The following is an 11786-nucleotide window of genomic DNA, read 5'->3' on the forward strand; positions in this document are numbered from 1 at the left end:
GCGAGAAGAAACAGCCGCACGTCTCCCCTCGCCCCTCTGCTTTGAAACGAAAGAATTTATTAAAAGCGCGTGTTATTTCTTAGCAGCACCCATCTGTTAGCACTCGACACCCCGGCGCGGATTAGAGAGGGGCTGAGAGGGAACAGCAATAATCCATCTGCTGCAAAAACCACACAGGGCTGCGCCAAGCGGGGAATAACACGCAATGGGGGGGGGGGGGGGGGGCTGGGGGTGACTTTAGGGGTAGAAGAAAGGCTTGAGGGGGAGAGTTGGGGGGCTGCAGGAAGGGTGGGATGGGGCTTTCAGAGAAAATAACAACTTTTGACAGCTGGGTTTAGAGGGGGGGGGAGGGATCGTGGATGGTGGAGCCATCAGCATAAGAGCTTCAGTGGCTTGGGGGTGGAAGTAGTGGGGGCGCTGGTGAGGTCTGGGGGGGGTTTGGTGGTCTTCCTGCTGCTCTTCCAGGCAAGAGCTCTTGAAGAAAGCTCTGAGGATGGAAAAAGAAGAGGATGAGGCAGTTCCTGGGTAAAAATCAGCAAAGCCAGGTCCCTTCCTGACAGAGATCCAGCCCCCTTCTCCTTTCTACCCCTCTCCAAGCACCCACCCCCTTTCCCCGAGGCTGGGGCTGCGAACCCCAAACCCCAAACGGCATCTTCCACCAATGCCAAATATCCCAATTCCCAGATGTTTTCCCCCCAAAACCAGAGCGGGGCTGGCCCAGGACCAGTTTGCTGCCCTTCCCGAGGCAGGGCTCACTCCCACAGCCCATCGTGCCGCGAGGAGAGGGGCTCCCCGGGCACCCGGCGGGGTGCGGAGGGGCGCGGGGCTCACCTGGGATGCGGGAGGGCCGCACGGGTCTCCGGCTGCTGCTCGGGACTTGGGCAACGCGGCTCTGGGGCCCACCCAGGGAGGGGAGAGCAGCGCTGCGAAAGGGAAAAGGGCCGTTTTAAACCCCCGAAGCTCGGGATGGAGGCCCCCCCACCCTGTCCCCAGATGTCACGGGCGAGGCAAAGCCGATGCAGGCAGGGATGGGGGCTCAAGCCCCAGGAGGGAGCCCAGGCAGGAGCTGCCAGCCCTCGCTGCCTGCACGGAGCGCCCTGGGGCACGGGGTGCCTGCGGCTGCCTCACCTCTCCGCTTGCTTCCGCTTCTGCACGGGTGCTTGGGAGCTGGAGAAGGGCTTGGGGGTGGAGGAACCCCTCGCAGCAAACACCGGGATGCAGGTTCTGCAGGTGAGGAAGAGGGGGTCAGTGCCAGGGCTGGATCCTGACCGCCCGCTTCAACGAGGCTGGGAGGAGGCCAGGCCACCCGCGGGGAACAGAAGTCACAGTTTTGCAGGGGAAAATGGTTCAAACAGAGATAAGTCCCCAGGAGCTGCACACAGGAGGTGGCAGCCACCCGGGTATTGCTGCTCCCTGGCTGGGCTGTTTCCCTGTACCTCAGTTTCCCCAGTTACCCTCCATAGGAACTCCTTCCTAGAGCTACAGGAGGAGAAGGGAGACTTAAGGGAGTCCTGCATTACTAATGGTGTGCCAAGCTCTGGTTTTGGGTGCTCACACGAATTCATGCAACTCTGTGAAATCCAGAGCCTCTTTGAAGCACCAGCATTAAAAACCAAACCAAAACAAAACCAAACCAAACCAAAACCAAAAACAACCAAACAAAAAAAAAAACCACACCCAAAAAACCCCCCACTGCGCTGTCCTGACCCTCGCTCCAGCCTCTCTGGGAGGAGAGACGATGCCCCACCGGCTTCCCAACCAGCACGTGGGGCTTCAGAAGCCATCTGGAGGATGCTTCTCCATGTCCAAAGGGAAAAGGAGAGATATTTTCTTGGAATGCTTTTTATATCCTCACAAGCGATTCACACATGAGCTCGGCCCGCTGGCTGCCCGTCTGCAGGCCACGTGTCTTCTGCCCACAAAGGATCCCCCCAGACAGCAAGACCATGGAGGGGGGCTTCCCAAAAACACTATTGACCCATCCTGGGCAGCACTTACTTGGGTATGAAGGGGCCATCCTGCTTGTTTAGGATGCCCTGGACATTGTCCCAGACGGGGACTTCAGGCTCGATGTAGGCAGCTGGGTCGATCACGTCGCACGGGCTGGTGACCTGGCAGACCTCAAAAGTCACATTCAGGGCGTGGACGGGGGCGGCAGGCAGGGTGCTGGTGTTCTGGGCAGCCAGCAAGGCCAGTGGCACAGGGCTTTTGAGGAGTGTCAGTGGGCAGGTTTTGGGGGTGCTGGACGATGGCACCGGGGAGACAGGGGGTGCCTGAGGTGCTGCTTTGAGACAGGGGGTGCTCGAGGTCTGCGGTGTCCCGGGAGCCTCTGCTGCTTTCCCACGTCTCCGCTGGCGTTTCATTTGTGCTCTGAGGCTGCGGGGAGTTCCCAGCCGAGCAGCGCGTGTCGTCTCCAGTTTCCTCCTCTTCTTCATCGGGCTGGGAGCCGCCAGGGTGGAGTGGGAAAGCGGAGTGAGCTGCTGCAAGCACTGCGGGGCGGTGCTCGTCCCAGGGGCGCTGGGCACGGCGACAGATGCCTCTGCTAAAGGAGCAAAGAAACAGTCACCTCCCTGCCTGCAGTTCCCAGGCACCCCCAAACCCCACGGGTCCCTCTCTGCCCCCCACCTCAGCTCAGATCTGCCCAGAGAACTCAACAGCAGCCACTTGCATCAAGCCACACTAAACGCAGAGGAGAAGAGCCAGCACAAACCATCCTGCGCCTTGCCAGCCTGAAGGCACCGGGCTGGTCCCAAAGCAAGTGCCCCGTGGCCATGCCTGGGCCATCCCCGGAAAATGGGGTCTGCTGAGCCCACAGCTTCGCTCTCAGGTTCGTGCATTGGCCCCGAGGCTGAGGAGGAAGAGCTCGGCCCTGGGCAGACACAGGCTGCCAGCTGGGAGGCTACAGCACGGCTGACTTGGGCAAATGTACCACGGAGGAGTAAACAAGATGAGGAAAAAAAAAAAAAATTAGGATGAGAACTGCTGCTTTGGGCTCCTGGAGCAGAAATGTCACTTGTGTTGAAGCTGACTTGCACACACACACACGCTGAGCTCCCCGGGGACAGGGGCTGCTCACGGCTCCTGCCGTGCCCTGGATCGCTCCACAGAGCGAGGCTGCAGCTGCTCTCGGCACAACCCGCCGGGCACCACGTCAGAAGAAACTCGTCTCCCTGCCCCGTGCCCGTGGCTGGAGCTGACCCCCACCACCGCCGGCTCCTCCGGTGCGTGCTGAGGCAAAGGAGAGGGGACAGCCCGGAGCGTCCCAAATCCAAACCCTCACCGTCACAGCCCTGCTGTGCTCTCCCGGCTGGGGTGGCCCCGCTGACCCCCGCAGGTCTCTTCGGAGCCACGGCTTGCTCCAGGCTCCCACCAGTCTCCTGCCGGACCAGGCGCTCCAGTTCCTCATATTCAGAGACCATGGCAGGAGTCAGGAGGTTGGCAGCCTTCAGGAGGGAATACTGCTGCCGGACAACACTCAGGATGGTGGCCATCAGCCTGGGACAGAGACAGACCCAAGAACCCAGTTAGCAGGTGAGCTTGAGCCAGTGTCACCAGTAACAGAGGCTCAGCACCACCAGTGTCACCTCTGAAACACGTCCTTGGGCAGGGCAGAGCCTGTTGGCAGAATTTTGGGCCAAGAGAAGCAAACTTTGAAAGCTGCGAGGTACCCAAGCTGTGACTCTCTTACTGGAGAACCTGAGCTGCGAGTTTTATGTTCACCTGTTGGTTACAAGGGACCAAATGGCATCCACGGACTTTTTGCTGGGCTTCAGACACTCGGTAGCTCAGCTAGAGGCATCAGAGACCCAGGCACACGTCAGGGCCAGCCCCCCTCAAAAGACCTTTCTAAAGAGGTTCATTCTGCCAAGACGCTTGGGGCAGAGACATCAGCAGATGGTGCCACGGGAGCCCTGCCAGGGCAGGACCTTGGGGAGCCGATGGAGGAGGAGAGGCTTCACTGAGGTAATTTCAGGACTAACGACGCACACTTAAGGCTCACATAGTTGCTGTGCCCGGAAACCTTAATTGCTGGCATTTCCAGGAGAGATTATCCCATGGGATTCGATCCCAAGGGAGCCAAACCCCTTCTTTTAGAGGGCAGGCAGTCATCTGCAAGCAAAGACCTGGTCCCACATCCATCTAGCCCGTCCTCAGGATGGCAATGTGCAACAGGAGGGTGGACAACCCGTCCTCCTCAGGCAAACAAGAGGACATTCATGTGGGGACACTCACGTCTCTGTCTGGCTGCTGGAAAACTTCTTTGGTTCCACCTGGAGATCTGTCTGGTGGGTTGCTCTGGGGCTGCTGCAAGGCATTTCCTCTGGAGCCTGGAGCAATCAGCCAAAAATCCTTATCTATCTAGCCTAGGGTTAGCCCATATTTGAGCTGAGTTTGGTCCCCAAACTCCCTGTTATCTGGGACGTTAAGGAGTTTTGCTAGCAATCCACAGGCCAGCACAGGCTGAGCCAGGACCTCACAGACTTAGCTGAACTCCTGCCCTCTCCCAGCATGCCCAGTGTACCCCTCGAGGGTATTTGAGCCCCACTGGCCTCCACTAGGCCCTGCTCATCATGCCAAGCCCTCCTGCACCACCTACCCTTTCTCTCACCTCCTCCTCCAACTCCATCTGCATCTGGACAGGCAATCCAGCTTCCAGCTCCAGCTGCTCTCCATCACTCTCCCTCTGACCATCCAGGGCCGAGCCTGTCTTTGGGACAGCTTCCTCCAACCTACAGAAGTTAGAGAAGAAGCCACTGAGCCAGAGAAGATCCAGTGGGGAAGCCATCACGTTCCCTAAAAAGTTTCTGGATGGGTCAAAGAAGATTTGGGATTTGCAGCTTCCCTTGTGCGCTGTGGTCTGTCTTCACAGCTACACCCAGCCACAGTCAGGATGATGGTGCCCCCCAGCAGAGAGGCTCACCTGCTCTGACAGACCCCTGGGCTCTGACCAGCGCTAAACCCCTGCAGCCTCCTGACACGGGGGGGACACCAGGAGATCACACCAAGCTCTGTCCCTCCTCCCCACCAGCCTCACCTGGGCAGCCCCACTGCGCTGGAGCTCAGGGGAACTGGCAGCGCCGGCGCCTGGTTCTGCGACTCCCGGGCAGCGTCCTTGCAGGCACGAAGCTTCACCCGCAGAGCTGCCACCTGCGAGGGAGGATGATCTGCTGCTTGGATGGTTTCGTGACTCCAGGAGCTGGGAGGTCCGTGCCCCAAGCAGACCACAGGTAGAGACAGAACCCTGCCCTCCCCGCCAGCACCTCACCTCCGCTTTCAGCCGCTCGCAGGTCTCGCAGTATTTACTAACGTGGCCGTCATAGCTGATCACGTTGCTCTTCAGCTGCAGAGACAGGGACGAGGCAGAGGTTAAAGAAGCCCTGGGGCAGCACGTACCCCTCTCCTGATGCTGGAGCAGGGCAGCTCCTCAGCCTCCTCCAAGCTCCAGGGTCCCCAGGGTGGTTGTGGTGGACACGATCTGCGCTCAGGGACCTGCTGCCGCAGTCACAAGCCTTTTTGGGCTCTGGGCTAAACAGCTTCAGCAGAAGACCAGGCACACGCTGGCTGCAGCTTCATCAGCTGCTTGCTGCCTGCAGGGGCACCCCCAGGGCTGGAAAACTCAATCTGGAGAAGGGAGGCACCCACTAATCTACCCCACCACGCCCCAGGCTCCTTCCCACCCGCCCCCAGCAGGTGTGATCACCACGCTGCAGATCACCACGAGGTCCTCACCGACAGCTTGATCTCCTTGGCCCGGCTGGCATACTTGAGGGTGTTGTAGGTGTCCTCGTAGGCCAGCGCGGAGGGACTCACCGCAGCCACCATGACGGTGCGGCAGTTGCCGCCGATGGAGTCCTTCAGCAAGCGCGTGAGCTTGCTGTCCCTGTACGGGACGTGGGTTTTCTTGCTCTGCACCAAGAGATCAAGGGTCTGCTCAGCTTTCGGCCCTTGGGCGCTCAGCTCCGAGCCCTGCCTCACAAGGGGATGGCCACGCTCATCCCACAGCACCTCTCGGAGCCCAGGCTGCCTCACGCCAGCTCGGCCATCACTTGACACCCCCCATTCACCCTTCCCAGCGAGCCAGAGCCCGGCTCTATGCGAGCAACAGCGTTACCTTCGCGTCAGCCAGCGCGTTGATGACGTTGATGAGGGCCAGCAGCGAGCGGTTGATGTTGGCTCCCTCCCGGAGCCGCTCTCCCTTGGTGTTGGCGACCGAAGCTCGCTCTGAGCCTGCCAGGTCGATCAAGCTCATCTTGGCCACTTGCAGATCCCGGGAGCGGCCGCCAATGCGGTCCTGCTGCTTCACATAGATCTGCGAGGGCAGAGACGGGTGAGGCTGCGGCTCAGCCAGGCAGGCGGGGGGGCGGGTTGGCGCCGGCCTCACCGGATTCAGTGTTTATAGAGGGATGGCGAGGTGGATCACAGGCTGTGAGATTGAGCAGGGGGAAGAGAGGAGCCCGGCACGCCGAGAAGACAAGCTGAAAACTCGTCAGTGACGCGAGCACCAACGCCACGGAAGGGATCTCGCAGGAAGCGACAGAGCCACGAAAATAAGCAGCAACTCTGGCGCTCGGGGAGCCAGCGGGGTACAGCTGGTCGGGTCCCCGGAGGGCAGCGCCCCAATCCAGAGCCCCAGGTGTGACCCCGCCACACGGTGGCAGCCCCAGACCAGACTCTGACTGTGGATGTTGCCGGCAACCCAGACCCCGCGGGGGGCTGCCAGCCCGCAGACAGCCTCGCGGTGCCCCTGGGGTGGCATCCAGCAAGGGCTTTCAGTGCCAAGCCCAGTTCCTGGCTGGTGCAGGCAAGGAGGGACACAGCCAACAGGACTCACTTGAAAGCACTCTGCAACTTCCCCTTCTGCACCCCTAAAGATGTCCTGGGAGAAGCAAACGCTTCCTCCACCGCCCTGGAACACCCTCAGCCCCCCAGGAGCAACTCCTGCATGGACTGAAGGTGCCACGGAGATGCTGGAGGCCGGTAACCAGTCCTGCACCCTCACCAGCCCATGGTCTGCCTGCCGGGAGGCAGAGCCGGCAGCAGGAAGGGCAGATTTCCAGCACGGCTAATGGCCTCGCGGCAGGCAGGAATCCAGCACCCACCGACAAGCCCAGCTGGGAAGCTGGCTGGGAAAGCATCCAGACACCTGGACTTCCCTCCTGCGAGCAGCGACGGGCAAGGCACTGAAATGACAGTCAGAGCCCTCCGTCTCCCCACGCAGCCGTGACGACCCTGCTAATTCAGGGAAGGGCCTGGCTGGAATGGAAATCGACTGGCAGGTTTGCGTAGGAGAGCGCCGAGAAACCGGGGAGCAAATTGACAAAGCCCCCAGGGGGGCGCAACTCCCAGCTCAGGGCTGAGGGGGCCACGGCGGCGCAGAGCAGAGTGCCTGCCCGTGGCAGCGGGGGAGGCACACGCAGGAGCCCGGGAGAACAGGGCCCCTCTGCTCTGGGTCAGGCTCCCACACGCTGAGGGGACAAGAGTCAAAAGCACAAAGTGAAATTTCAGCCTTTGGGACGTGTCACACCAAGCTGAGAGCACGGGGCTGTCCGGGAGACACGGCCACCAGCATGACCAGTGTGTGCTGTCCTGTTGCAGCGCTGGCCAGCAGCCTGCCCAGCCCCCTACCTCTCTTTTTGGGGCTCCAACCACTCCAGTTTTCCCCATGGCACACCAGGGGCAGCAGCAGGAATGCTGCGAGGCCAGTCCTGGCCCAGGCTTGCTCCCTCACCCCCTTTTTGGCCCAGATCCCGAGCGATACCGCAACCACCAGCCCTCACCTGGAAGACAGCGTGCGAGCGGGAGGAGGTGGCGTTGGCGTCGGTGGGATGCTGCGTCCGGTTCTTGTTGCCGTTGGCCAACATCTCCAGAAGCTGCTCCGCTGACACGGGCTGGGAGAGAACGGGCAGGAGGGCGGGCGTCAGCGCACCCTGTACATGGGTGCCGAGATGACCCACCGCGGTGCCGGGGCATCCTGCTGCTCTCCGGGGTGCGTTCCAGCTCGGGGCACGTTTGCTGCCGGCCAGCAGCCACGCAGACGTCGCCCCCGTGTCTTCACCCCCCGCCACGTCCCTCAGCCTTTGCGTTCAGGACCGGGGCAGGCGCAGCGCTGCCCAGAGCTTGTGCCCGTTTTTTACACCCACCTGGTGGAAGGAGAGACCCTGAACCACGACTCCTTTCTCCGGATCCTCCCGGATGGCCAGAGGGCCCTTGGGCTCCAGCAGGTCGTGGATCTGCTCGTTGTACACCTGGAGCAGGGAACGCGACGTAAGGCTGAGCAGAGAGAGGAGCTGTGTGCCCCGGGGTCACCACAACCCGGGGTCCCCCCCAACACCACCTATGGGGTCGGGACCAACCCCAACTCTTAGCGACGGTGACCCGGAGGCAGGAGGGGACACGGCTCGGCCGCAGCATTACCTCCTGGTAGGAGACTTGGACCTCGCAGTCCTTCTCCTCCTTTCGGGCCTCGATCCTCTTGTACAGCTCCACCATGGTGAGGTACATGATGCCAGGGCTTTTCTCCGAGCCCAGCATGGTGTAGGTTTTTCCTGCCCCCGTTGCGCCGTAGGCAAACACTGGAGGGAGAAAGGGTGGATGGTTGAAACCATCGCTAATTAATGGGAGCGGCATAACCTCCGCTCCTCGCCGGGGCGGAGAGCTTCCCGCTGCAAGCCCGACAGCGGGAGCCGCTCGCAGGCTTTGTGGAGACGAGGCAAAGCTAATTACCCTGTGCCAGCCACGCTGGCCGTCAGTGCAATTTTTTTCCTCGTTTCAGCCTCTCTAATTTAGCAGAGAGACAGAACGAGTTCCCAAACATCACCTGCTCAGGTGCTCGAGTCACCCCTGAACCTTCCCTTTCACAAACCGAGCAGTCCCGTTCCCCCGTCTCTCACCAGAAGGTGCTGCTTCTTCCAGACCTTGTAATTCACCTCATTTCCCCACCCATCTTTCAACACCCTCTTTGAAGCATCACCACCAGAGCAGGACACGCTCATCTAGAGAGCCTCAGCCCTTCTCCCCATTAGCAGCACTCGGTGCTTCCCGACGCTCTCATTTGAGGATCCTGCAGTTATTTCATGCAGATGGAGACACGAGACGTGCCTGCCAAGTGGGGACGGTGACAGAGGCAGCCTTCAGAGGCTCGCAGAGCACGCTGGAGAGCCAGGAATAGCATCCTGCGGTCCCAGTGCCCGGCCCAGCGCATGATGAGACAGGAGAGCGGTCGTCACCCGCTCGGTGCCTCCTCGCAGAAGCAACGTGCTCGTTAAGCCGCTCCTCTGCTGACAGCCTGCGAGTGGCACGGGGGGCTGCGCCGGCAGGCGAGGAGCTTTCAGACCCAGCGAGGAGCTTTCAGACCCGGCCATGCAGAGCTGCCAGCTTGGGAGGCGCTCACGAGGGGCACGGCAACCCTCGAAGCACCCCGAGATGTGGCTGCTTCACCCCAGATCCCACTCCGAAACTCCGCATCCTCCCAAAGCTCTGCCCATCACAGCAATTGGCAAAAACCAAGGTGCCCTTTGTGCTACAGATCCACCTGATTTCTTCTTCCCATCCTTCCCGTCCCAAGAGAGCAGGGAGCAAGTGATCCCCATCCTTCAGAATACCTGGAAAGTGCCTGCTCGGCCTCATTTTCTACCCCAACGCCCACCTCCATCCTCTACATCACATCTAAAGTGCCAAGCTGCGGCCCCCAGAATCACAGAACCACCGAACAGCCCAGGCCGCGAGAGACCTGGAGGCATCATCAGGTCCCAGCTTTCACGGGAAAGGGAACCCAGATGAGATCCTCACACCTCCCGCCCGGTGGCGCCTTGGTCACCTCCAGAAGTGGGGGCTCCGCTACGCCCCCTGGGACGTTGTTTCAGTGGATATTCTCACTGTAAAAAGTCTTTCTCATATTGAGATGAAACCTCTCCTAATACAGTATGTACCTGTTGCCCCTTGTTTTCTTGTGACCTCTCTGTAGCTGCCCTTTAAATACTTAAAAACTGATGAGGTTCCCCCTGAGCCTCCTCCAGGGAGAAGAGACCCGGCTCCTTGCTCCCTAGGGCAGGCTCTCCAGCCCTCAGATCACCTCCGTGGCCCTCCTTTGGAAACTCTCCACTCTGTGTCCTTCTTGACTTGTGGGGACCAGAGCTGGACACAGCACTGGGTGGGACGATCACGTCTCTATCTGAGCTAGAAACGCCCCTGGGGATGCAGCCTCAGATCCAACTGGCCTTCGCTGCTGCCCCATTGCACTGCTGATTCCCATTTCGGTCGTCCTCCACCAGGACCCCCAGGTCCTTCCCAATGAGGCTGCTCCCCAGCCACAAAGATCCCAGCCTGTACTGGGCTCCTGGGTTATCTCCCTGCCAAGTGCAAGACTGCACACTTGCCTGTGTTCATCTTTGCAGGTTCTTAGTCACCTGCTTTCCCAGCCTGGCCAGGTCTCTCCCTGCCTGCTCCACAAACCCTCTCCCCCCTGGAGCACTGCATCCCGCTCCGGGCCCCCAGCACAACACCAGCTCGAAGCGGGTCCAGAGGAGGCCACGAAGATGGTCAGAGGGCTGCAAGAGCTCTGCTCTGGAGAGAGGCAGAGGGAGTTGGGGTTGTTCAGCCTGGAGAAGAGAAGGCTCCAGGGAGACCTTACTGCAGCCTTCGGTGCTGAAAGAGGGCTTACAAGTCAGGGAGGCATTTTTTTACCATGGCTTGTAGTGGACAGGACAAGGGCCAACGGTTTTTAACTGACAGAGGGCAGGTTTAGACTGGACAAAAGAAAGAAATGTTTTGTGGTGAGGATGGTGAGACACTGGCAGAGGTTGCCCAGAGCGGCTGCGGCTGCCCCCTCCCTGGCAGTGCTCAAGGCCAGGCTGGATGGGGCTGGGAGCAACCTGGTGTGGTGGGAGGTGTCCCTGCCCAGGGCAGGGGGGTGGAACTAGGTGATCTTTAAGGTCCGTTCCAACCCAAACCAGTCTGTGATTCTGTAAGAGCACTTCATGTTTTGCTTCCCCTCATTTACCTGCTGAGATTAGACAACATCTCCATGTCAGGATCATCCCTGTCCCGATCACACCTGCAACTGCCACAGCTTGGTGCCACCAAGTTTAAGGCTGTCTGGTTTTGCATTACTGTTGTGTCCCCCCCATCTCCCCAACTGCCTGGGGGCTTCCAAAACAACTCCACGGCTCTGCTGAGCCCACCCAGCCTGAGAGCAGAAAGGGCACAAGCTCCTGCGAGGATCCAAAGGGTTTGCCAGGTCTTACCGGAGCAGTTGTAGCCGTTGAGGAAGCTGTCCAACAGCTCGCAGGTGGTGTGCTGGAACACCTCCTCCTGCGTGGCCTTCTCCCCGAAAACCCGGTCAAAGACAAACTTCAGGTCCTTGCTCTGGTGCTTGGGCCCACGGGGGGGTTGCACGCAGCCGGGGGGGCCGCCAGGCTCCTCAGGGTTGAGGATGAGGATGTGCTGGTCGACGACACGCAGGATGGGGGGCGCAGCCCGCTCCCGCTCGCAGGGGGCGGGGGGCCGCACCCGCACCGTGACAGCCACGGTGCTGTCCTCAGCGGGGGGGCCCATCGTCAAGAGAACAGGGGAGAGGTTGCGTGGGGGCACGGATCGGGCTGCAGAACACGGCTGTGGGTTCAAACATCCCAGGGGCCTCACACGCTCTGGGTGGGGGGGGAACGTGTCAGCCAAGGGGTGAAGTCGTGGAGGGCGAGCCCAAGGGTGTGTAAGGGATCACACCCCCACCCCGGGCCATGCTACCACCCCCTCCCTGTCCTAACTCCCACCAGTGCCCATCTAGCTGC

At 60.5% G+C, this 11786-nt stretch overlaps 1 protein-coding gene across 1 annotated transcript; it reads right to left on the bottom strand.

Moving 5' to 3' along the window:
* Positions 1–371: 371 nt before the first annotated feature.
* Positions 372–11553, bottom strand: KIF18B (kinesin family member 18B). The gene is made up of 15 exons (XM_086478169.1): positions 11244–11553; positions 8416–8573; positions 8142–8246; positions 7779–7889; positions 6113–6310; positions 5731–5907; positions 5267–5341; positions 5036–5148; positions 4598–4730; positions 3689–3789; positions 3275–3495; positions 1999–2542; positions 1129–1224; positions 832–923; positions 372–487 (listed from the first exon to the last, which is right to left on the bottom strand). Exons 1-15 carry the CDS (start codon positions 11551–11553, stop codon positions 372–374), a joined length of 2550 nt encoding a protein of 849 aa, XP_086334295.1.
* Positions 11554–11786: the final 233 nt, after the last annotated feature.

Source organism: Leptosomus discolor, chromosome 25 (genome assembly GCF_034619465.1).
Source record: "Leptosomus discolor isolate bLepDis1 chromosome 25, bLepDis1.hap2, whole genome shotgun sequence".
Lineage (NCBI taxonomy): Eukaryota > Metazoa > Chordata > Aves > Leptosomiformes > Leptosomidae > Leptosomus > Leptosomus discolor.

Coding starts and splice junctions, on each gene's coding strand:
- KIF18B (XM_086478169.1), bottom strand. CDS start 11,553: ATGGGCCCCCCCGCTGAGGACAGCACCGTGGCTGTCACGGTGCGGGTG. Junction 8,574..11,243: donor CAACGGCTACAACTGCTCCG/GTAAGACCTGGC, acceptor TTCTCCCTCCAG/TGTTTGCCTACGGCGCAACG. Junction 4,731..5,035: donor AGCGCAGTGGGGCTGCCCAG/GTGAGGCTGGTG, acceptor TAACTTCTGTAG/GTTGGAGGAAGCTGTCCCAA.